The 27,665-nt window shown below is 35.4% G+C and overlaps 1 protein-coding gene across 1 annotated transcript; it reads right to left on the bottom strand.

Annotated features, from left to right (window-relative positions):
• Window positions 1-205: 205 nt before the first annotated feature.
• On the bottom strand, window positions 206-20,480 carry LOC128556404 (carboxypeptidase N subunit 2-like). Its single transcript, XM_053541437.1, has 2 exons — window positions 20,354-20,480; window positions 206-3,367 (listed from the first exon to the last, which is right to left on the bottom strand). The coding sequence occupies exon 2, from the start codon at window positions 3,143-3,145 to the stop codon at window positions 1,556-1,558; it is 1,590 nt and encodes a 529-aa protein (XP_053397412.1). The 5' UTR covers window positions 3,146-3,367; window positions 20,354-20,480; the 3' UTR covers window positions 206-1,555.
• Between the last annotated feature and the right edge of the window lie 7,185 nt (window positions 20,481-27,665).

The raw sequence follows: 27,665 nt of genomic DNA, 5'->3' as shown, positions 1-27,665 counted from the left end.
ATATATTATCTGCGAACGTTTTATACAGTTGTTATTACTTTGAACTTTGTCTCTATTTGAGGTGAGGGTAAGTCATATGTTATACAAACTTAAAAAAAAAACGACACGGTAAAAGTGCTTTAAAAATTGCAACGCAGTACGAAACAATGTTAACTTAAAGACTGTTCAAGTTAATGCAAATTGCCAAACACTACTAAGACGGGTCCACTACTTTAAGTTTGTTTACTGTTCTATTACGGTCAAAACTTTAAGAATAATGCAATTTTATGGAGAACAATCTGTCTACGGGAGATGCAGCCGTGAAACTGTGCATCATACATGAAGTTCTTTTACAGCCGCTTACATCATTTATTTACATCTATGTCCACCTCCATATTTACTGAAAGCTAGCAGTGATTAGAACAAGCAGGCTATTTGCATATTGTGTCATTTGTTACCAGTGTCCAAGGGGATTACTTCGATTAACACAGTTTGTATCATTCGGGCACGGCGGTGGTTAAGCATGAGATAACTAATACTGGTGTTTAACATTAACCGGTTTAAACTCCGCGTTGGTGCTTTTGGTTAATTTATCAATAGTTCGTCTTCGAAATTTACACGGGATTGATCTTCAAACGCACGATCTGGCATGGCATGCAAAAGTTTCTGTTCAAATAGTTTGTCGTCTTTCGTAAGATAGGCCTTGGAATACAAGATACTTCGTAGTGTCAGGTCTAATTTCATCTCCAAAACAGAATTTTCAAGGACAATAATTAAGAGCTTTTTATCATGGTTCCGCATGCTATGGTGATGTGCATTTCTGAATTCAAATGTCCCCCATCGACTCTGGATGAAAAATTGAGAAAGAACTACAAGAGTGACAGCACTGGATTCTATTACTTCCAAAATGGCCTCTGCAATGTCTTCACCTAGTGGAAAATCCCGGTAGTAAATACATAACTTAAACTTAGGCTCAAGAAGTGGGACAAGTGTGCTAGTTACATAGCTAATATCCTCTTCCGCAAAACAAACGAAGACGTCGTACTTATAATTCACAGGTTCAGACTTTCGTTTTCTGCAGCAACAACGGAAACGTATGTTCCATTTATAGAAGGCTATTACTTCAATTTCATATCGATACCGAAATATAAGCACAGATATTATTCCAGCTAGCAGTAAAACACTTGCAAGAGGAACTAGACTTTCAATAAGAACATGCGGAAGTATATTGCTTACACAGGGTTTAATACCAGCTGATTTAATGTCAACGTCATTGCCATTTACAGCACATGTAATGTTATCTGTTTTTAGTAACTTAAGGTAGTCTACGAAAGGCGCCAAAGCACATTCACAACTAAATTTGTTGCGAGAAAGGTGTAGTACCTTTAGTGATACTGGAAACTGTGCATCCATAGTACTTAAATGGTTATTGTCCAAAAGTAAGATTTCAAGGTTTGTACACTTCTCAAAAATTCCAGTGGCTATGGTTTCAATCTTATTGTCACCAATATCAAGTTTTCGCAAGGGGCTTTCTTCTGAACAAAGAACATTTTGAGGTGCGAGCTTTACAATTCTGTTACCCCTCAAATCGATTTGGTTTAGCTTTGGCAGATGACTTAAAACTGGGACGTGTTCTATGTTGTTGAAACTCAATGATAAGTTCCTGAGTGAATAAAAAAGACTCAATTTTGTTTCTACTCGCATTCAATGTTTGCAAGCTTAAATAACTATAACACGTTCGAGTGGACTCGTTATACCCTGTCGGTAGTTCTGTGAGTTTGTTATCAGTTATGTCAAGGTATATTAACTTGTCTGAATGCAGCTCTAAGAGATTTATATTTTCTAAACTGTTTTTGCTTAAATACAAATGTGAAAGTTTTGTACATTTCGAAAACACTTTATTACTGATAACAGTAATATTATTTGAGTCCAGCCTCAGTTCTTCTAGCATTTCAAGATTTGCAAACAGCTTCGCTGGTATATTAAGCAGCAAATTTCTAGAGAAATCCAATTTTTTAATTCCATTTGTAAGGTAAAACTCGTCTCCTTTGACACTTTGGATATAATTGTCACTGATGTTTAGAACTGTTAATTTAGTCATATTCTGAAACAATCTTGACACACATTGAAGTTTATTTGAAGAAATATCCAGCACCTTTAAATTATGTATATGATATAATGATCCATTTATGAATTCAATATCATTGTGATCCAACATAAGGTACGATATATTCAAAACTCTAAAATAGTCCGAATGAAGATAGACTAGGCGATTATTTGATAAAAATATTATCTGTAATTGATTTCGCATGTCATCAAAAGTGTTTTCATCCAAATATGTTATTTCATTATCACTCAAATCAATATCCAACAGGTTTTCAAGGCCTTCAAAGGATTCTTTACTTATTTTCTTTAAGCTACAGTTTATTAGTGACAGAACACTATTGACGCGAAATGATCGATAGTTTATTTTGCTTTCAACAATGGCATTGTTGTCCAGAACAAGAGAATTAAAGGTCAGATTAGCACACGTTCCATTACTTACATTGTGTGTTTCTCTTATACCATCAAGTTTATTTGATCTTAACTGCAAAAATTCCAGTTTAGAATTATAACAGAAATGTTCCGTTGTGATTTTATTCAGCTCATTGTTGTCCATACTCAACCATATCAAATTAACAAGGTCTTTAAAAGCGTTTGTACTCACAAAATGAAGATTGATAGACTTTAAAAGCACTACACGGAGTCGAGAAAGTCCTTTGAAAGCGTTGTTAGAAAGTGACCTCAGAATGCAACCTTCGTAATGAAAATGCATAAGTAGTTTGAATTTTGCTACGTAGCCATTGTTTAAATCACTTTCTAGTGATTTCGTTTCCAATCCGTAGGGACATCCAATGATAATAAGAGTGGTCTCAGGGTGGAGTTCATTCCATGTCGTTGTTCCCGTGTAATATGTTTCGGAGATGTACTTAGGATCGGCTGCTGGTATCCCATAAGGACTACATACAGCTCCTCCAACTATTCGGTCGTAGTAATTTGTATGCCACACAGGAGGAAACGCACTTTGAATTATGGGAACATAATCAGATGCCGCAACTTGTAACCAGGAAAAGTTGGAGAAAAGTAACGTTAGATATATACACAGTATATATTTCCACCTATCCATTTTTGTTAATTATCGGGTAAAATAATATTATGTGAACAAGCGATTTAAATCGATCTCTCAAGTAAATGTACTGCATGGACGCATGTAAGCAACGTATCATGAGTTTCCTCTTTCTGGTTGGTGATTAAATAACTTAACCACTGGTCTTATTTTAATGGATAAACAGCACTGGAACATCTCGTTGACGTAGTTTATGTCCATGTGCATTCATTTGGTATGCATCTGAAAATATACAAGTAAAATAATACAAAAATTTACAAGAGTTCCATTTTGTGTATGTACAAGCTCATAGACATGTTCGAATGTGCCATCAGGGTAAAACAAGGATGTAACCTTTCAACCGTTTTGTTTTCTGTGCTAGCCAACGGCCTCGTTAAAGAGGTAAAGAACCTGACCTGGGTTTGCCCAAAGTAGACGAAAAGGTATCATTTTTGACATATATCAGACTCAAATCTACGTTACACACTAACGATTGGTGTAATCGGCGGCGAGTACTTATTAACCCCGTCAAATGTAATTGCATGCGTTTTAGAACAGAGAAAACCTCCCATAGTCACTTTTTTCTAAAGGCCGGTGACAACTCTTAGAAACTGTAGCCACTTCTTAATACCTTAACGCGCAGTGTTCACAAGTTCTCTCCGTAGGCGATACGGAATGGTTAGAAAGTCTCTATAGATGATGGTCATCTGGAATATTATTACTAGAAATATTGTGTATTCATGATTTCCTACAAGATGTATTTTAAGGTCTGTCTCACCTAATTTTGGACCTCAGATTTGGGCTGATATGAAGAAATGGGACGGGATCAAAAAACATAAAACATGTTTTTGTGAATTAAAAAAGTCGCCCTCGGGAATTTCAAGGATTTTTGCAACAATCGTCAGGTTTTCTCGTTCGACTGAATTCAATTTTTTCTATGGAAATTCTTTGGTGTTTATTTCCGGTCGCCATTGTCAAATACTCTCTATTTTTGGAGACTTACGGGAATCTTCACGTGTTATGTTTCGACTAAACAAATATAGTCCTCGGGGACGATTCACATTTATTTCTAAACTTATCTATTTTACTTCCGTAAAAACATATGAAGTTTGAAATAGAATCTACAAAAAAAAAAAGATGAACAATGCAAAAATGAAAATTAAAAAAAGAACTTACTTTGCACGAGAGAATCCTGCCATTAACGGGACGCAGATTGCTGCTTTTACACTTAATGCATAAATGAGGAGGAAGAGGTGGATTGTAAAGAAATTGATGGTGGGTAGATAAACCTATTTCTAAATTGATAAAATACTCATGGACTCATGTTAAAAAAAACAACAACAAACTAAAAACATGTTTACATTTTGAACTTGAGTTAGCCTTTCTAAATTACCAGGTTTCCTTAAAGAGGTAGAAAGTTAACGCCCCCGCCATCTAATATTTGGATGGACGCCATCCTTCTCATTGATAAAGCAGATGTGTGTCCATATGACAGGTGCACCCCCATCCAGTCCTGTCATTGTACACGATGTTTTGACTCAAGGTTAAAACATTTTTTAAGATGATTGCAACACAAACTTTTAAGAACTTTATGTGTATTTTTCACTTAGTGAAGGACCATAACTCCGGCCTAATTGAGTAAAATCCCAAAGAGAACACTTTGTGCAAAACTTCATAGGCTATAAAACAATCCTCTAATGTTTTATAACTGTAGGTCAAGTACATTTAGACATGCATGTATACAGCACAAACTTTTATAACTAAGTCAATGGCCATAACTCTGGCCTTGCAAAGTACAAAAAAAAACCACAGAAACTCAAATGCACAAATTCACATGCTGTATAATATTCCTACATGATTTCATGATTCTTTATGATGTCCGTGATAAATTTGGATAACAATAACGAAGGACAAGAAGAATAAGTTAATGTTTTCAACTGACATTCCAGACGACCCTTATCAAGAAACCAAGAGTTTTTATCTCCTGTCTTAATTCAGTAAAACAACGAGAGAAGACAAACCTTATTAACCTTTCCAGCAATATATCCTTTTATCAGAGCCTCCTGACATGGAAAACAAGTTAGTTGTCGGTGGATTTTCACGCTGCTCTACGGGCAGCGTGACAGGTACCCACCGAAAACTTGTACATATAAACTGACTGCTACTCAGATCAGAGTAAATGTTGTTGTTAATACAACATTCTACTTGTTTATTTACATTGTCAGACAAAGGTTTCCTTGAACTGCATTATCAATTAACTACGTTTAGTTGGTAGATTCTATTGCATTTACAACTTGTCTGACCCCAATGTTTACGTGAATGACAGGAGTCTCGTGCAACACGTGGAAACAGATTGATGAACAAGAGGGTCATGATGACCCTAAATCGCTCACCTGAGTAATATGAGCCACATGTTTCAAATGGCAAACTGATGCTAAAATATTAGAAAGTAGGTCAGTAGGTCACATTCATGGTAAGTGAAAGTCAGTTTTAAGATCGGTATGCAAAACTGAACAGGTCATCCAAATTTCAAGGCTGTATCTCAACAAACAAGAAAGTAGGTCAGTAGGTCACAGTAAGGTGGCATGTAATCACTTAGTCACGTCAGGTAAATATAATTAAACAGTCTAGGAAATATGATCTGATGATTTTTGAAGTATTTTTTCCTATATAACTCATATAACAAGTGACCACCAGGGCGGGGCCTCTTTTCACCCTAGGGGCATAATTTGAACAATCCTGTTAGAGGTCAATAAGGCAATGATACATACCAAATATCAAAGGCATAGGCCTTGAACTTTCAGACAAAAAGATTTTAATTTTTTCCCCTATATAAGTCTATGTTGAACTTGGGACCTCGGGATAGGGCCTCTTAGGGTAATAATTTGAACAATTTTGGTAGAGGACCACAAGACAATGCAACACACCAAATATCAAAAGCATAGGCCTTGCAGTTTCAGACAAGACGATTTTTAAAGTTTTTCCCTATATAAGTCTATGTAAAACTTGGGACCCCCAATGCGGGGCCTCTTTTCACCCTAGGGGCAAAATTTGAACAATTCATAAAGAGGACCACAAGGCAATGCTACATACAAAATATCAAAGGCCTAGGTTTTGTAGTTTCAGACAAGAAGATTTTTAAAGTGTTCTCCTATACAAGTCGGCCTCTTTTCACCCCAGGGTTATAATTTGAACATTTTTGGTAGAAGACCAAAAGGCAATGCTACATACAAAATATCGAAGGTCTAGGTCTTGTGGTTTTAGACAAGAAGATTTTTAAAGTTTTTTCCTATATAAGTCTATGTAAAACTTGTGACCCCTTGGGTCTTTTCACCCCAGGGGCACAATTTGAACAATCTTGATAGAGGACCATAAGATGATATCACACGCCAAATATCAAGGCTCTATGTCTTGCAGTTTTGAACAAGAAGATTTTTAAAGATTTTCCTTTCTGTTGCCATGGCAGCCAGAGTTCTGCATGGAACTAATTTCTTTGAACAATTTTGAAAGGGAACCATCAAGGATCATTCCTGTGAAGTTTGGTGTAATTCTGCCCAGTGGTTTTCAAGGAGAAGATTTTTTTAGAAAATGTTGACGGACACACGACGGACGACTGACGAAGCACGACGGACGACGGACATTGAGCGGTCACAAAAGCTCACCATGAGCCTTTGGCTCAGGTGAGCTAAAAATATAGTGGAAAATTCGAAGGCACAGTTTCAATGGCATAAAAGTGAAGATAATTGTATTTTTGTTGAGTTTGTTCCATGACATTCCTGCTTTTTATTAGTAAGTTTTATGACATAAAATTTGAAAGTTGTTTTGCACGTATTCACATTGATTTATCAACCAAATTTCATAACATATCTTTTAAAGAAAATACGTATTCTGAAGTTTGAGTTTCGATATTTAAATGCACTACATATTTCGTAAATACCATGTCGATGAATTGATAATGGAATCATTTCTAGGCCTTTATTGCAAGCAACTCAACTTGGAACTGCAACCGGAATTGTTTAAGTATTATCGGGAATTTACTATTTTTGTTTTGGAACATGGCACTTCTTCACCACCATATCTTTTCATATGCGCCACTTTGTAAACAAACTAAATATTGTGCTTTAGCTTACAAATATGCAATTTGAAAATAAAGATTCTTTAAAGTAGGATATTGAGAAATGTTTGGACAATGATATATAATTATTAACTTCAGATACCATATGTAAATCACCAACAACTTTCTTATTATATAAATTTTGAGCTTTTTCATCTTAAAAAAGTTTATTTTTGATGAGCTTTTCTTTATGCGCTAGATCAAATAACAGCATCCATTTCATGTACAGTCACCTCGAGAATTCCAAACCAACTTTCATGGAAGGTAAAATTTGACTTATGCTTCAACATGTACAATATCGTTTATAAATACATATCATGAATAGATCATTTAAGTTTTCCCGAACTCCGCAACTTCGGCTTTTTCGAGTCATTTCCTGGTATTCCGAATCACTATTTCCGTTACTCATTTCAACCTTTAGATGTTTACCTACGGGTACTAGTTGTAAAATGTAATGCTCTTCTGAATGTTAGAAAAACTTCATGATTAATAGATCAAACAAAATAATTATTTTGAATTAAAGTAATAAGACCATTATGAAAACTGTATATATTTATTGTTACAGTTTCAAAATAGAGACAAACCTCCATTTAGTGTAACACATAGTAGCATGTAAAATGTGAAATGAATAGGGTAACACTAGTAATAATTTAACGATGATGAAAGGGAAGTGAGGTATTTATATCATATATAAACAACACTTTGATAAAGAATAGAACGGTGATTCGGAATACACCATATTTAATGACTTTTGTTTAATATAAACAACCTTTTTATATGTAATGTTAAAATATTTACATGTCTATGATATGATAGGTATATATTGTACACCTTGTCCATGTATTATGTATCTGTGTACATCACCTGGCAATAAAGCAAAACTAGAGAGCAGCTTATACTTTCTCGGCAAAAATTAGCATCCCGAGTCAATATACAACATACATAAACTGTGTTTATCGCTTGATAAATAAGTAAATGACATAACCTATGATTGTTTGATATGCACAGATGCTTAAAGATTACAAACATAACCATTTTCTTTATTTTGCTGAAGTAATTGTTATCATCAGCTGTAAAACGTTTAGAGTGGTCCGCATTTTAGACTGTCTTAGGGCATTTGGCAGGTTTTTCAAATGACTGCCGTTAAGTGGTTTCGCGGCAATGTTGTTGGAGTCGCTAATTTCGAATCATTTGTTCCTAAACGCTGTAGGTTCGAAACCACCCTTAGGGTATAGAATTACTTGGCACAAATGTTTCCCATGATGAGACGCCGTGTCACGCACAGAACCAGGACCCCTAGCTTAAAGATCAAGGTCACATTGAAGGTCAAATGTCAACAGGGCTTCTTTTCCTGTCCAGTTTATAATTCTGTCCTACACGAAGGGATTTTAATATCATTTGGCAAAAATGTACCTCATAATAAGACAATGTGTCATGCACAACTTTCAGACCCCTGGCTCAAAGATCAAGGTTACAATTGGAGGTCAAATGTCAACAAGGCTTTTTTTCCTGTCCGGTCCATAATTCTACCATCCGTAAAGGTATTTTAATATTACTTGGAATAAATATTCCCCATGATGAGACGATGTGTTATGCACAAAAACCGAACCCCTAGCTCGAAGGTCACGGTCGCAATTGAAGGTCAAAAGTCAATAAGTTTTTTTTTCCCGTCCGGTGTATAACTTTGTCATGCAAAACAAAATCTGAATATTACTTGGTTCTTTTTCAGAACCCTAGAATAAAGGTCAAGGTAACATTCGGAGATCGAAGGTAAATGGGACATTTTTCCTATCCGGTCTATAACTTTGTCATGCAAAACAAGATCTGAATATAACTTGGAAAAAATATTCAGACTATGAGACGGAGTGTCATGCGCAAGAACCTGGTCCCTGGGTCGAAGGTCAAGGTCACACATAGAGGTCAAATATCAGATACAAGAATGAATTTGTCTGGAATATTTCTTCTTCATGCATGGAGGGATTTTGATGTAACTTGGCATAACAGTTCGCTACCATGAGACAGATTGCTGTGCGCAAGAACCAGGTCCCTAGGTCTAAGGTCAAGGTCACATTTAGAGGTCAAATGCCAAATTCAAGAATGACTTTGTCCGGAGTATTTCTTCTTCACGCATGGAGGGATTTTGATGTAACTTGGCACAAATGTTCACCACCATAAGGCACCCCTGGTTTTTTAGAAATACGTCCCTTTGTTTTTACTATAAATACCTTATATTGTAACTTATTTATTACAAACCGTAGGGAAAAATCGAGACCAGTTTTCTGTGGTACAACACACATGTTACATCCATTTTTTGGTGTATTTTGATCTATGTCTACATGGTAAAGAGTTTTGTGTGGACTTATATATATATTTTTTACTATATATAAATAACTTATATGATACCTTTTTGATAATTGGCCAAAAATGCAATATGAAAACAACTACAGGTTTTTATATATACAAATTTTAATCCAAGTGTTTTGCTATAACATATTGTACATAGAATAAGATTGTTTATATACTATTGACAGAAATCAGTTCATTATGTTATACTCCAGGTGCCTTCCAGGAGGGGGCTTTGTATTGCATGGCAATACTTCATTAACTTGTTTCGTCTGTCTACCAATAGCACACAATGTTTAAACACACCTTCAACCACGCTGCTTTGAATTTCACTAAACGACCGAGCACAGAGGCAGAATGAAACTGATAAAATAGATATTATGTTAATATATTAATAAAGAATACAGGCAATTATTAAATTGTATAACGTAGTCCCTTATATTGGCCATTGTGTCAAATTAAAATATATAGAGACCGTACATTTTCAATCATTAACTGCGAGAGAATTTTTTACCAAGATCGAACGGCCACTTAAATATTGAGCACACCTGTGTGTTAGCATCCGGACCTTCATTACTACGATTGTTAACAACAGTAACCCATAATGAAAAAGAATTAAATGCGAAGCGTGTACTTCTGCTGTCCTCACCAGGAAACAACAATACGCACTTGACTTGTACTTATTTTACGTCACTGCCAACGAATAGGTACAAAGACATTTTCAGAGAAAAACCCTGAAAACCTGATACGTAAATAAATGCTTAAATAGAAGTGAAATGTTAACTCAGTGCCTACCGTGCAAGTAAATCCTAAACGTTTTTGACGCAGTTTGTTGTAATTTTCTGTTAATTGTCTGTTATTCAATAAAAAGGAGATCAGACGTCATACAGTAAAACTGTCACAAAAACATACGTCTCCCCACTATGTATACCTTCAGATCTGGTGGTCATTTTGTGCAGCGAAGCGGCAAGTGTCGGCAATATGTACAACTAAGCTTGTTACTGATCACTCCTGTGAGGTTTTGTCGAAATCTGTCCAGTAGTTCGAACTGTGAAAGTCGGATGATTTTTTTTCTATTTTAGCTCTGGCGGCTAGTTTGTGCAGCAAAGCGAAACAAGCCAGCGGTATGCACAACTAGGGATGGTCATTACTCCAGTAAAGTTTCGTCGAAATCCAGCTAGCAGTTTGACATGTGAAAGCCGCACGAGATTTTTCTATCTTTAGCTCTTGCGGCCATTTTGTGCAGCAAAGCGCGCGGAACTTGTCGGCGATATGCACAACAAGGCTTGGTACTGATCACTCCTGTGAAGTTTTGTCGAAATTCGACCAGCAGTTTGAAAGCCGAACAAGCTTAATGCGGACGGACAGACAGACGGCGAAGGCAAAAAAATATGATTCTCCCACATATGGGGGAGACATAATAAATTATCAGAGGTCCAAAATAAGGTCAGGTAAGACAAACCTTAAATAAAGTAATTTAACCATTATGAATTCATAATTGATTACCACTAAATGTGATCTACTCTAGTAATGTATTCTAGCCATATAACGCGATAATAGCTATTGATATAAACTCAGTTGTATTCATCTACATATTTTTTTAGTTTGCCTTTTAATTAATTTCTATCATTGTACGAAGACGATAGGCCAAATGCTTTGGTGTTGTATTGTATGAAAGTGACCTATAGTTCAAATGGGTCGGTGTCATTTGTTTTGAAAGTAGCATAGACTATAGTTCAAATGGGTCGGTGCTACATTGTATGAAAGTGAACTATAGATAAAATGTGTCGGTGCTACATTGTACGAAAGTAACCTAAAGTTCAAATGGGTCGGTGCTACATTTAATGAAAGTGAACTATAAATAAAATGTGTCGGTGTTACATTGTATGAAAGTGACCTAAAATTCAAATGGGTCGGTGCAACATTGTATTAAAGTGAATTATAGATAAAATGTGTCGGTGTTACATTGTATGAAAGTGACCTAAAATTCAAATGGGTCGGTGCAACATTGTTTGAAGGTGAGCTAAAGGCCAAATAGATCGGTGCTACATTGTATGAAAAGTGACCTATAGTTCAAATGGCTCGGTGCTACATTGTATGAAAGTGACGTATAGTTCAAATGGGTCGGTGCTACATTGTATGAAAGTGAATAATAGTTTAAATGGGTCAGTGCTAAATTGTATGAAAGTGACCTATAGTTTAAATGGGTCGGTGTTACATTGTATGAAAGTGACCTATTGTTCAAATGGGTCGGTGCTATATTGTATGAAAGTGACCTACAGGCCAAATGGGTCGGATCTACATTGTATGAAAAGTGAACTATAAAATGTGTCGGTGTTACATTGTATGAGACTGACCTATAGGCCAAGTGGGTTGGGGTTGAGGGGCACCTTTGTCTGCTTTAACTAATTTTTCGCAGCCTATTTCTCGTAAACAAACGAACTTTTACAAATACTGTTAGAAATATAAACAAACGATTTGTTCATTCGTTTGTTTTGGGTTTATCGCCGTTTTACAACAGTATTTCAGTTACGTAACAACAGGCAGTTAACCTGACCAGTGTTCCTGGATTCTGTACCAGTGAAACCTGTTCTGTTTTATCAGATCTTAACGGATAACATACTAATATACTAATAAGGTAAAATGTATATAATGTACATCATATCCATGAATTGTTTATATGAGAATAAAGCAGGCGTTTCTTTAAAAGACCAATTCTGTATTTTCTTGGCACTATTTGCATAAAGAGTCAATACACGGTATATAATAAGAAAATGTAATTTACTGTGCACAGTCAAGTCATCTCAGAAACGTTCTTCCTAACTGGTAAAGCCACTTAATAGCTTTAGCGTAACTTTGTCGCCTTTTGTGGTTCCCAAAAATGAACGCGATAATGGGGAGAATAGAATATATATTGATGAATATGCATATTATAGATAATTTAAAATGATACTATAGTGATAGAAGTTAAGTTAATATTAGAAGGAAATGTAAATTTCAGAAATATTCAGTACTTTCACCGCATAGAAAACTAGCAGCTGCAACTTAGATCATTTTAAATATGTGATTATTCATGTTGATATAAATTACATTGGCAGGAGGTTTTGGTTTTACATATATGTTTAGATACGGTGAACCCACATCTCAGTGTAATAAAACAGATACAAAAATTCATGAAATTGTTTCCTCTGTACACGTACTCTCTGAATGAAATAACTGATTAAAAAATTAGAGAACTGAGCCGCGCCATGAGAAAACCAACATAGTATGTTTGAGACCAGCATGGATTTAGACCAGCCTGCATATCCGCTTTCAAAGCCTATTTTAATTAGAGAACCCATTAGCGAACAGCATGGACCATGACCAGACTGCGCGGAGGCGCAGGCTGGTCTGGATCCATGCTGGTCACAAAGCCACTATGTTGGTTTTCTCGTGGTGCGGCTCAATTATATAAAGAAGAAAAAAAATTGTCATTGGATTTTGTTTAGTTTATTCTAATTTATTTTTATGTCGATGGTGAAGCAATTTAATGAATATATACTATATCTTATAAGGTTACTGCTGATTAAATAAGTTCGGTTATATGTTTCAGTTGTCTGTTTAATCCTGATTAAAATATTTTATTATACGAACAGAATTGCAGTTTTCAGAGGTATTTGGTAATTTAGTAGCCTCCCACCACGTTTCAAGATTAGGCCTTTATTGATTGACTTTATTCAATATATTTGTATCGAATTATTTAATGTATTATCGAAGCTTCAAACTTCCCTTATATTATTGGGCAGACTTCCAAAAAAACTTACAGGAGTGACCAGTGCCAAGTCGCCTCATCGTGCATACCTGCGGAAATATCCGGTTCGATGTTTTCAGTTATATTCCTTGATTAATTAAATTTCATTTTCGTTTGGTCGCGTCTCTATTTTTTTTGTTGGATTTAACGTCGCACCGACACAATTATAGGTCATATGGCGACTTTCCAGCTTTTGATGGTGGAGGAAGACCCTAGGTGTCCCTCCGTGCATTATTTCATCACGAGCGGGCACCTGGGTAGAATCACCGACCTTCCGTAAGCCAGCTGGATGGTGTTCGCGTTTCTAATATTTTCGAGCGGTGGTCTACCAAACTTAACAGGAGTGATCAGCGATAAGCCTCGTTGTGCATACTGCCGGTATGTTCCGGTTCTGTGATTTTAAGTTTCAGCTCTTGATTTGTTTTATTTCCTGTCCGAGAAACTGTCCCAATAACACCCCGATTAAACAGAACTTCACAAAAAGTGACCATTGCCAAGCTTAGTTGTGCATGTCGTTGGCCTGCTCCTGCTTTTTGTTTTCAGCAAAGTTATGGCCCTTGATTTGTCAAATTATATCATGTTTAGCTACTTCTCTCATACAATAGGGCGGATTTCCACCAAAGTCTAGTTGTATACGTAGTTTGAATGTTACGGTTTAGTGATTTGTGGAATTTTACAATTTCTCCGTGGTAAATGGTGGGAAACATGCGTTTTTCGTGAAAAATAATCTGTAGTTTATATATGTTTCTTTGTTGAATATAGAAGACAGTCAGATGTATTTCATGTTGTACAGGTTGTATGTCTTTAAGATATATATATAAGGAACACTCGGTTATAAGGAACACTTTTTCCAGTCCCAAAGTATGAAATTCAATGGAAAACCCCTCGGTTATAGCGAATAGACATAAATAATATAAATTATTGAAAACCGGGAATAATCAGGAGAATCGCTGATGACGTCGGAGTAACGTCGGCACTTACACGTGCTTTCATGCATATGAATAAACACAAATTATTTCATTTCTATGATCCTGAGTTTGTTAATTCACGGATAAGATAAAAAGAAAATATATATAATATCATCTTATATTTACTCAAGATTATGTTCGACAGCTATGTGTATTAGGTATTTCATGTTAACAATAGTGAACGAAAATCAGTAACGGTCACCAAACCTTGGGATATTAATATTGGTCATTATCGTCTCATACTTTTCTAAATAAATGAGCTAATTACGTGTGATTAACAATGACAAACAGTCCAGTTCAACTGTAAACATTATAGCAGGTGCTAAAATGGACAATAGCAAAAGTATATAGGTATAATTTACACTTTAATCCATATGTATTGTTTTGATTTTGCTATATTAATGACGGTTTCTCATTTTGTAGATCTGAGTTCTGTACGATACTTTCCTTGTACATGTCCATGACAAGGTGTGCAAAATAAAAAAATTAAACATTTATTTTTATATAAGTATTGATGTCTATTCTCGAGCAAGGTAAGGGGAGTAACTACAACATCTAATAGTCATAATGTAGAGCTCTCTAAAAAAGAAGATAGAAATAACCGATAAAAAATAAACAAAAAGAACAGTCATTCTTACCGACGTACATTTTGGTTTAGTTTAGGTTTAACGCCATGTTTCAACATTTTTAGTCATATACGTGCAGGCAGTTTACCTTACCATCTCTCCAGGAAAGGACCGGTACTACTACTCGACTCGCAACTTTCTCACATAAAGATTCATGATCGGCTCGGAGTGTGAATTAACACACAGCCCTTTTCAAACGTCAGTCAAATAGTGTTCACTATACAAATTGTGTTCGTTATACAAACCTCGGTTACAAGGAACTAGTTCGTTATACGGATATAAGGAATCTCGGTTATAAGGAACAATTTTTAGAGGTCCCAAGCTGTTCCTTATAAGCGAGGTTTACTGTATTGGCATACTTGAATTTTATTTTATATCTATAATCTATTTATACTGTATTTCACATACCTTAAAATATTATATCGAGAACCTGAAATGTGCCTTTATAGTTAAGGCGGTTTGAATTATAAAGTGCAACATTTACAATAAGGTCTGTTTGATAACAACAGATAAAATCTATACAAATCAATAGCATTAATTAATGTTTAATTAGCGAACAATTATCGATATGGTTTGTGTGTTACAATAAATATATTTTATTAAATTAATAGCTGTAATTAATATCTCAAGTTGGAGTTAAATTAGCGAACATTTGCCCCAACTTCCTGGCATAAAGACCGACACGTGATTCAGTGCAAACAGCTTCCTAATAATTCTATAGACTATGTATATAGAGCATGTATTAAAGTTAAAAGGTAATGGTAGATTTCTCGGAAGCACAGAGCTCTCCCAAAAACAGCCATAAGGCCAAGCATCGCAAAGTAGGCTCACAACAAAAAGATGCTGGAACGGATTTTTTTTTTATTGAAGACGGGTTGTTCCAAAAAAAACCACAAGTACATTTGAATTATATGCAAAATACAGAAATGGTCCGTGGTAAAGGGTAAGGGGTAGATAAAAGGGTCGGATGTTGGGGGTGGGGGGGGGGGGTGAAGTGGGGCAATATATCCATAAGGGAAAGCCACAGTCCTTAAACGCAGTAACCCTACATCGTAAATCACAGCAGCGCAGACATCCACGTACAAAAGACAAACACACACACACACACACACACACACGCACGCGCGCGCGCACACACACGCACACACGCACACACACACACACACACACACACAACTAACATACACACAAGTATAAGAAAACAACAATATGGGGCACCGCACAAGACACACACACGTACACACGCACGCACGCACGCACGCATGCACACTAAAACAAGCAGGAAAAAGCACGACAACTTACTCATATAGGAAAAGGAGAAGGGGTTCAAATGCAAGGGAACGCAAATGCAAGGACAAAGGATGGAAGGGAGCGATGTGGAGTAGTCAGTTTTGTTTACGTTAGACAGTAGGGGAAACTTCCCGTTCGGGAAATCATTTACAGGTTTTTCCCTACTTCCCGAACAGGAAACTTGTTACTTATTAAAGTAAAATGCTCCCCGTTCGGGAAGTAAAACCGCTATATTTTGTGTAGGGTCATTAAAAATGCCCATTGCATAAGACTATACATGAGACCTCCAGACTGAATATACCATATTGAACTTGAAAGACATATCTAAATTTCAACCGTTCAGAATGTTTTTTTATGTCATAGTTACTCATTGAATAATGCCTTTTTCTGAATGACCTGCAAAAAAAAACAACAGGGTTTCCCAATTTGAAACCTAACTTCCTGATCAGGAAATTCTTCTTATTAGTGAAACAGTGTGGGACATCATTTTATCATACTAAATTGAATATCAAGCCAGACGAAGTCATAAGAACCAGAAGAAACATTTCAAACGAAGATCTGAAAAATATCTTGATAAACTATATCAATATAAAAATCACAAAACTAGTGTCATATTGCAAAGGTTGTGTCTCATACACTGAAAATTATGTACTGAATGCAATGAAAGTAGATTAGGCAACATAGACCGATACTAATGAACACATGTGTACAGGCCTACAACTTTTACCTTAATTGATACCAAATCTTTCTTTTATAAATTCAAAGTACCTAGTTGGATAAAAAGTGGTATTTAGAAATTCCGAAAGCGGAACGATATTAGATGCTAGATGTTTATCGATCAATGTTAAATGCTGATTTTGTTCACGGGGGGATACCTGATGCTTTTCCAGATTGTTTGTATTCTTCACATGAATATTTAACAAAAAAAAAAACAAAAGCAAAAAACAATTGTCAAAATGATACCAAATGTATTTTTCAAAATGGAATTCTAATATAACACTATTACAAAACAAAATGATAAAATATAAAATGGGTTTACTTATAATGACATAGAAAGATAGCAGTGACAAGTTCCTATAAGCTCATGGTTTGGTTTCAAAGTATATATTGTTTTGGAATATATCATTTTCATCTTTTGTTTACTTCTTTTGTTAAATTGAACACAGTCTGGAAGAGCATCTGTTGCCTTTGCACTTAGGTATGCAAAAAAGGAAGACATATTAAGAGATGGTAATGCTTTATCAGCTATTAATAGAGACAATGAATTCTTGATTGACTTGGATTTAGATAAATATAAAATAAAAGAAACAAAGTAGTTACATGTTTTCTTGAAGGTATCACACCTGAAACAGTGAAAATCTAAAATACTGGAAGTGCATGTGCTGCAATTGAACAGATTTACAGTCTCAGGTAGCATCAGGTGCATCGTATGGCTCCAGTGTCCTTTATGATAAATGTTTTACAATATCAAACAGCACAAGGTAAATTGTCTGTCAATATAGGTTCCAATTTTTAGCTCGACATTTCCAAGAAAAAGCAGAGCTGGCGATGGCGTCACCGTTGATTAAAGTTTTTGATAAAGTCAGATATCTCTGTTACTATCAAAGCTATTGACTTCAATCTTAAAATAGTTTCTACACCAATCCACATAACTCTGATTTGACTTTTGACAGAATTATACTCCTTTTTAACATAGAATTTCTTTGTTAAAGATTTTATATAAAAGTCAAATAGCTCTGTAGTACTATCAATGTTTTTGACTTTAAACTTAAAATAGTTATTTACTGCCAGGAGAAACAATCTCCATTAGTCTACTTTGAAATTTTACAGAGTAATGCCCATTTTTAGCTTTGAATTTTTGGTTAAAGTTTTGATAAAGTCAAATATCTCTGTTACTATCTAAGCCTTTGATTTGAAAATTGAAACAGCTATTAACTATTAAAGTCTTCACCAGGAGAAACAATTCCCATAACACTGGTCTGAATTTTGACTGAGTTGTGTCCCTTTTTAACTTAGACCTTTTTGGTTAAAGTTTTTGATAAAGTCAAATATTTCTGTTACTTTCAAAGATTTTGACCTGAAACTTAAAATAGTTATTTACTATCAAAGTCTTTACCAAGAGAAACAATCCCCATAACTCTTATTTGAATTTTGTCTGATTTATGCCCTTTTTAACGACTTTTTTTTTAAATTCGTACTGGCAAAGCTCTAATTCAGAGCTGAGCACTGAAAAATGTTGAGTATGCTGTCTTATGAACAGCTCTTGTTATCAATCTAGTTGCTAAGTTAATGAAGTGGCTGACATCACAGGGAACTTAGCAGCTGAAAATTCCCCTGTCTGACCGTATAGCAGCCTTAGACAATGACCAAATAGTTGGAAAACATGGTCAATTAAAGCATGCATCAGTTGTAACATCATTTTGTGCAGTAGATTTGCATTCAGAACGTAATTTTGACAAGGAGATACACCCTAATATCTGGTTCCGATAAAGTGAAAACTTACAAAAACTAGAAGATGTAAGGTATAAAACAGGCCAGTAAATTGAGTAATATGATTCAGTTTATGACACACATAACGAATAGTTGTACAATTGTTTAAACAAGGTATTGAAAATTATTTTTGAAGAGCAGAAGTTCACACTTATTTAATGCAATTTCTCTGATAGTACTGACAATGATAGAAACTGAACAACAGAAAAGTCAAGAAAAAACATATGTACATGTATTATGTAGCTACACATACAAGAGGTCTAAAAAAGTGTTATGTGTGTAAAGTAAACCTAAGGGAAAAACAATATGGATTCAATGAGTACAGTGAATCAGGTTGTTCAGTTCAGCAAGGTGATGCAAAGAAAAGAACAAGAGCACCACCTACGGGTGCCATCGCTCGTCTGCAAGTACAAGACAATATGTAAGAAAAGAGTTACAGTTCAGATTTTCTAATTACAAACATGGCTGTAATTCTGACAAAATGCAGGTTAGAGTTATGGTTCTTGAACTACATAGTCCCTAATGATGTCAAACATGTGTGCAAAGTTTCAAAGCTGTAGCTCTTATGGTTTTTGAGAAAAGGTGACCTAAACAAAATATTTAACCAATAAACTCAAATTTTCCATGTACCATAAAGGGCCATACTTTTATCAAAATATATATCAGAGTAACTGTTATGGTTTTTATATAGTCCCCTAATGATGAAAAACAAGTGTGCAAAGTTTCAACTCAAGCCTTAACTCTTACAGTGTTTGAAAATTGGACCTAAACAAACTTTTAACCAATGCAGACGCCAACGCGGACGATCAAGTGACGACAATACCTCATAGATTTTTTAAAAAAATCAGACGAGCTAAAAATGAAAAATGAGAAGGAGATTACGTTTATGTTAGAAACTATGCTAGAGTCACGAACGACAAAATTTTGGAATGTATCTAAAGTAAACATTCAAAATATTGACCCACTGCCTTTGAACCCAAACTCATATGAGTCTGTTAAAATCCTGGGGCACCAGACACACCAAATTACAGGATCAAAACTCCTTGAAAACTTGAAACTTGAAAGTATTGCTGTTTAAAACGAAATAAAAGAATAAATTCTCTGAATGCTTTCAATTTCCTGATTGTGAAGTAACTTACAGCCTAGGTTTCTGATCAGGAAGTTAGGTTTTCAATTCGGGAAACTCTACTTTGACACAAGTTTTGAAGAATATGGTCAATTTCAGTCTCAAATAAAAAAATAATAATAAGACAATAAAAAAAATTTGAACGGTAGAAATTTAGATGTATCATTCAAAATTAATGTGGCATATTCATTTTGCAGATCTTATGTATATTCTTATGCATCGGTTATATTGAATGAAATAGGTCTAAAACTTGTGATATTGCTTCCCGAACGGGAAGCATGTAACTATAAAAAGTAACAAGTTTCCCGTTCAGGAAATAGGGGAAAAAAAACAGTAAATGATTTCCCGAACGGGAAGTTTCCCCTACTGTTAGAAGTATAACTAAATTTTAACCGGCCTTTCATTATTATACACAAATGCTGACACATTCAACCTACCCCTAAACAATGATACACATCAAACCAATGTTACGAAAAACTTACCGCCTGCCGAAGATTAAATATCCTGTAGCACAGCAGACGACACAAATGTACTACGAAAGCTATTCGTCTGTTATACCTTTTTGTACAAAATGTAAAATACTTATCAATATCCGTAATCAATTGCATTTTTTGCGCAATCCATTCAATGTAACGGTATACAATTCAATTGTTCAATCAATAGACTCGTCTGTCAGATAGGGAAATCAGCATGATTTGCTTTACCTTACTAACTACTGTTTGCAGATCAAACTGCCCTTTTGCCCTTTTTTTTAATCGATAAAATTTTACCTTTACGTCACAAAAGAGGCGATGCTGAAGCTTTTTTGGACCTCGTTTATACAGGTAAATCCGCCTTTCCAGTAATTTTTTTCCGATACTTTTAATCAAACACTGAATGAATTTGTATACTTTGGTCACATGACTAAGAAATTTACAAGATAAAAAGTTGACATACGTTTGTAAAAAGTAAAATATATAATTATCGTCATTTAAATCTTAAATGAATGCACACATTTAGGTCATACGGAAGAGCATTAGTGCCAGATGGGTTTTATACATTAACTCGGAATTTTGAGATACTACCTGGAAATTTCGACTAAATAACTCAAAATTTCGACTAACATAACTCAATATTTTGACCTAATGATTCAAAATTTCGACTTACTATCCCGAAATTTCAACTTTCGTAGCTCGAAGTTTCGACTGACTAACTTTCAGGTTACTAACTCGAAATGTCGGGTTAGAACGGACGGACGGACGGACCGACCCAAAGACGACAAGCAAACTAACTCCTGTATACCCCCAAACTTCGTTTGCGGGATATAATGAATTCAAAGTATAATCTATTAAATCTGAGGAACCCCAGTTACTAAGTATGTGGTAAACTTGGCCTTTGACCTCATTACAGTGGAAATCATCTGCTGAGCAAAGGATATCAAATAATTTATCTATTGTCTCTGTTTTTGGATGAGTTGAACAACATACCCACACATTTATAGGTCATTGGGGACATTTCAGTTTTTCATGGATGAAAAAGACCCCAGGTACCCCTTCGTGCATAATTTCAGACTTTGACTGGCCATGTGTAAAATTGCTGACCTTCCAAAAGTCAAAAAGATGCTTCCTCATATGAAATAATTCTACACCCAAAATGACATTTCATGTCTACAACAATGAGATGTATGTGATTTGAAGCCAGCAATGCGAACAAATCGGCCACTGAAGCCTCTAAGGACTTTATTTACAGTTTCACTTCTGCAAGTGCAAGAAATCTCAAATAACTGACAGACCCAAAGGCCATCGTACGAATTAGTAACCCGAAATACGTACGTCGTAATTCTGAGTTACTTAGTCGTAATTTCGAGTAGGTATCTCGAAATTTCGTGTTAAGTATGCAAAATATCTACTTAATAACAGCATTTTGAGTTAGTATCTAGAAATTTCGACTGAATAATTAAAACGACGTGACACTAATGCACTTCCGTTAGGTCGCGTGGATGTGAAAATGAAAACGAAACTCTCTAATACATTATTGGCATTGTCCTGCCTAAATTTCAGTGCCTTTTGCTGCAGACTTTTCTTTAAAATAATGTATTATATATCTCGTGTAACGCGACTGACTCGTGGTCGCTGTAACAAATCATTGATTGAATGTCTTGAGTTGAAAAATTCGGGTAATTTCCTAAAATATCAAAGCAATTATGCTCATTTTCATACGCTTTAATTTTGTTATAGAATATAAATTACGATAAATATGTAATTATGTATTTAAGCAATGTTTTTTTTCTTTCTTTCTCCATTTTTTTTAAAAATAAATCTCAGAAGCTTTCTGAAAGTTAAACAGGCTTGAATTATGTAAAATTTATGGAGGACATGGAACAACTTGTTATTCGGTTTCGGAAAAGCGTATCGTCTGTAAATTTGTGGTATGGTAAATCTGTGGGCACGCTTTGCTGCCCACAAAAATATAAAGGATTTAGATTTGCGATCGTTAAATCACAAAACAATTTTACGATGAATTGGCAGATACAGTATACTGACTAAAACTGGTTTAATAGTGAGTGCCGGTGTAACATTAAATTTTGACCCCGTTGAAAATTGACCCCATGGGTCGTTTTTTAACGTTGAGAGTTGACCCAGCCGACATTTGAACATAAAATTTTGAACAAAAAGTCGTTGACCTGACCAGTTGTTAAATTTTGATCAGTTATGGGGTCATTTTTCAACGGTTAGTTAAATTTAAGTTAAACGTCGGAGATCGTCTGTTTTTAGTAGAGAAACTCACTGGAAAGACCAGAAATTACCGCAGGCATGCTGGTTAGCTTCTTTAAAATAATTTCACAAGGTCGAGCCCGGACTCAAACTGACAACTTTGCCGAGGTAGGCGAGATCATCTATATGTTGGACAGAGAACTGTTAACGAAAGTGTAACACAATGATTTTCGACAGGTGGATGGGTGTGGGCACATCGAAACTTGCACGCAGGGAGCATCTTTTCCGATCGTAACAAGATATCTATAAGGGATATGTTTGTGAATTATAGTGATATCTCTGTAACACAAAGATGTATATTTTTTACGTTGTAATGGTATGTCTTTATGCGTCCTAATGCCAGGTTCGAAAAATTAGGATTTCATTTAACAATTTTGTATAATCTACTGGTTTAATTCATATAAAAAATGTACAGATATATCTTTTAGATATAGTCTTTTGTAATTCTGTTAAGTAACTGAATGACAACATGATTTGATAGTTTCATATGGTTTGTATAAATTACTACAAATCGACCTGTACCCGTTAAGAAGATCATTCCCGTTTGATGCTTTGCCCGCGTTTCATGAACAACTTCAAACAAAAACACCAATACTTTGACATTGCCGCAATGTATACGTCACATTTACTCTTTTAGGCCAACAAAAAATTAGTTGTGTGTTTTAATTAATGCAGGTCCGGATTGAGGACCGGGCGGAGGGGGCCCATGCCTCCCGCCCCCTCCCCACTTGGCTGAGAAGTGACCTTTACTCGTCAAAAAGGCACTCTACTATTTTGGAAAAGGAATTATTTTTTCTCAAAACTTTGACCTAGAAACGGACCAGAGGCCACAATTTCACACCTGTATTTCAAAATTTTCAAGGAGAAGAGCCTTTGACCATCCCCCAATCAGAGGGGAGAACCCCTTCATTACCACAAAATTTTGCCTTAAAAATGCACCAGAGAAGGAGAGAGTTTCAAAAAAGCTTTCAGCTTCCTTCTCAATCCTGTATACCTTTTTGATATACGTACATGTTGTAAATGAATTGTGATTGATAAAATATTGCTTAAACTAAATGTACCAGAGGCCACCATTTCATAGCTGTATTTCAAAACTTTCTAGGGGGAGAGCAGATAACCCCCCCCCCCACCCCCTTACATGAGAAGAGTACATCCACCTGTAAATGCACCTGATGACACCTTTTAATACCCAGTATTTCAAAAAGTAATTTCTAGGGGAAGACCCCTGATCACTCCTAATATTTCGATATGTGCGCCTCGGCGATGCCCCCCTCCCCACACCCCCGTCAAACATTTCTGGATGCGGGCCTGTCATGTCTTGGTTTAAAATCATATCCGGGGAATAAACGCCCAAGGATGCCCTAGTTGATCAGTTCGTTAATAAGCACCAAAGATGTGTAGCTGGGTTTTTAACTGCTATTTCTGACCAGTCTCTGCAAAGTCAAAGTTATTGCCGATGAATAGGGCCTAATATATTATTAGCTACTGGAGCGCTAGAATGTATAACTAAACGTTTATAACTTAAAAGTTCTAAAAAAATACAAAAATATTAATCTTTCATCATCTGTATGGTAAAAGACATATTGCGTAAGATTGTTGGGATCAGTTTTTAACGTTGAAACATGATCTGCCTATAGTTGATCTTTTTTTTTTCAGCGAGGGTCAAAATTTTACGCGTGGGTGGGTCATTAAATAACGGGAAGGGTCAATTTTCAACGTTGAAAATTGATCATTAATCCGTTGAAAAATAACCCATGGGGTCAATTTTCAACGGGGTCAAAATTTAATGTTCTACCGGAAAGTTTGATGCGGTATTCGGACCAAAGCACCGAAATAAAGCGATATCCAAGATTTTATGATGCATTCTGCAGAAGAACTACAAGTGTAGTGTAGCTAAAAATTCTTTACATTAAATCTCCGTTATTACGTCACTTACTAATTATAATATTATTACACAGCAAAGGTAGTTCTGCATAACTACGACGCAGTCGAAAATTACTTTAAACGCAAATATTTTTCCCTGGTCGATAATAATTGTCAAAACGAACAAGAAAACAAAACAAAACAAAACAAAAAAAAGGCGCTGTTCCGATCTGGACGAAATTGAAAAATGGGTATTTTGTTAAACAACGTATCCAATATATTCACGTTATTGTACATTTTTTTTCAATAGATAAAGTTACAATGTACGCAAGGACGGAGATACCGGGCCTATGTTAAGACATTTTTACTTGGTAGAGTCAGAGCGCGCTCTTAGTGTGTGTGTCATAGATAAAGAAAGAACGCTTTGAACTTTTTCAAGCGACAAGGAGCTAGCGGCTTGGGCGGAGTAAACCTGCAAGGATTTCTCTAAAAATAACTTCAGCTTTGTCGCTTTTGTGACGTAGAAGTATAACTCAACTTTTCTGACTTTCACTGTTTTATTTTATTGAAAGGATATTTTTACTATATCGTCTGCAAGCGGGAGTATATGAACTTCAGCACATGCACATTGTAATTGGAATTCCCAAGCACAAAGAAAAATATCTTAACGACCATGCATTTAAAGGTAACGACATATGTCTACCTTTGTGACAAATAAGAAGTTTAGCATGTTTCAACAACGCCACTTTTCCATCGTCGGATGTAGTAGTATGTAATCCGCGGAGCGCGTTCAGCAAGAGAGTCGCCTCTATTTCGAAATAATAATTACAACGGCAGAGGTTATTTCTAAGGTCCTGGAATTTGATTGGCCAGCTTGTAAAAACAACAATTTTTGAGATCAATTGCTCAGTCAAGTGCAACTGTAACAAAGTAAATCATAGATTTCAGTGATGATTCGAATTTTTGTGCCGTCCCCCATGAGTGGTGGGGGCATATAGATTTGGTCTTGTCCGTGCTTTCGTCCATGTGTCCGTCCGTGCGTCCGTCCGTGCATCCGTGCGTGCGTTCGTTCGTCCGTCCGTCCGTCCGTCCGAAGTTCAAGAAGTATTTGATATAAATTGAAAAAACCTTGCATGAATCTTTATCATGATATAAATGTGTGCACCTCCTATTTTTGACTGCCTCTGTCCCGTATTTCCAGGGTTATTACCCCTTAAATAGTCAAAAATGCACATTTTCACCTTGTGCCGCACTAAGCTCAAAAAGTATATGAAATAAATAGATGAAAACTGGCATGAGTCTTTATCATGATATAAACTTGAGCACCTCTTATTTTTTGGCTGGCTCCATCCCCTATTTTTAAGGTTATGGCCTCAGAAATAGACAAAAAGTGCACATTTCCCCTTATAATGTGCTTAGCACAAAAAGTGTTTGATGTAAATACACGAAACCTTGCTTGCGTCTTTATCATTATGTGACCTTGAGTTGAGGCATTGGACTAGCCAAAATAGTGGATGTTTTTGTTTGTGATGCTCATAGCTCAAAAAGTATATGGCCTAGAATAATGAATCATTTTATAAACTGTTTCCTGAGACTATACCCCATTAAGACTGCAAACATTTGAATTATTACCCCTTATTTGTTACAAATGTACCAGTGGGGGCAAACTCTGTGTCCTACAGACACATTCTAGTTTTTAATAAATTTCAAATGCAATATACCACACATAAAGCTTCATCAGTGGTATATGTAGTTTTGCAAGCTTTGTCTGCGGATTCCTGGAGTCTGCGTCCCTAGCTTCAATGACAAGCGCAAATGTTTGACGCTAAACTGTATTTGCATGAGTATACAGCAATTGTTTGAGCATTTTTGTCTAAGATAGAATGTGCCGGAGTATAAGTAATATTTTTCAAACACTTGTCAGCATTTCTACACATCGAGGGTTCAACGCAATAAGGGCGTATTTACATATAATAACTATATGTAGATACGCCCTTATTGCGTTGAACCCTCGACATTGCATTTTAAGAAACGCTGAAAATTATACAATCTTCATTCGGAGAACTCAAATATTTTCAACTTCATCTATATGTCTTCTGCTATTGAAGTATAAAACAATATGAGTCCTGAAATAAGAGCTGCAAGCACCTTGTCAAGTTTTTAAAGATTGTTAAAATCAACGGTTTTTCCAACTCCAGAAACTACAAAATGATATCTTGTATGAAAGAGAAAATATTCTATAATTCATGCAAGCCTTAAAACCTCGTGCAGAAATTTGAATTTTCATTTATTTTGCAACCATCTGTTTCAGGACGCAAGCTGTTTGAATGGAGAAGATATTAAAGACGTCAAATATTTTCTTTTTATTTGTACGAAATACATACGTCGAAGGATTAGACTCTTCCACGATTAAAAAAAAATCATCCTTTAAATTCCCATCTTCTTTTGGTTAGTTATTTCGAATTGTCATATGACTGTAAAATATTCTATTCAGTTCAGCATTACATAAAATCTACCGAACGCTTTTGAGCTGTCTGTCAAAAAGTCACCATGTTTATTTATTTGTTCGTTTGTTTTGGGTTAAACGCCGTTTAGTTATGTAACTACGGGCAGTTAACCTAACAATTTTTTTTTTTAATTTTGGCTACCGAGGTAACCCATTTATTGTCCCCGTCATAAATGTGCGAGGGTCGGGGATCCATCCACCATCACATCTTACAAAAAGTAACATGATTGCTATTACAACTAAAATATAATCATATTAGCTAATGAACTGTTGTAATAAAATTCTCGGGGATTTTTTTTTTTTTGACAAATAGGGACTAATACCTTCTTAATATACAATTTAAGTGATCTTTATTTAACAGCTAAACTATACAAAAATGTATTTACTTAATCTGTTTAATTATGCACTTTATAAAAAGGGTATATACAGAATATTAGTTAATTAGACAAATCATTTTTTAGATAAAAACAAAAATTAGATGACATTTATAATGGTTAAATTTTATAAACTGTCTTCCGTTGTCTAGCGATTTAATTTAGACATTTTTTGCATAGGAAAGTATTTCACTTAAAATATAAAGAGACAAAATCTGCATTTCGAAGATAAAAAGGCCTTAGTTCGAAACAAAAACGTTTACTTTCTATGTGATTGTAAATATTTTATGTAAAACAA

The sequence above is a fragment of the Mercenaria mercenaria genome, chromosome 4 (assembly GCF_021730395.1).
Source record: "Mercenaria mercenaria strain notata chromosome 4, MADL_Memer_1, whole genome shotgun sequence".
NCBI classification, from domain to species: Eukaryota; Metazoa; Mollusca; class Bivalvia; order Venerida; family Veneridae; genus Mercenaria; species Mercenaria mercenaria.
Note: the sequence above shows the minus strand (reverse complement) of the source record. Positions and strands in the feature narration are given on the sequence as shown.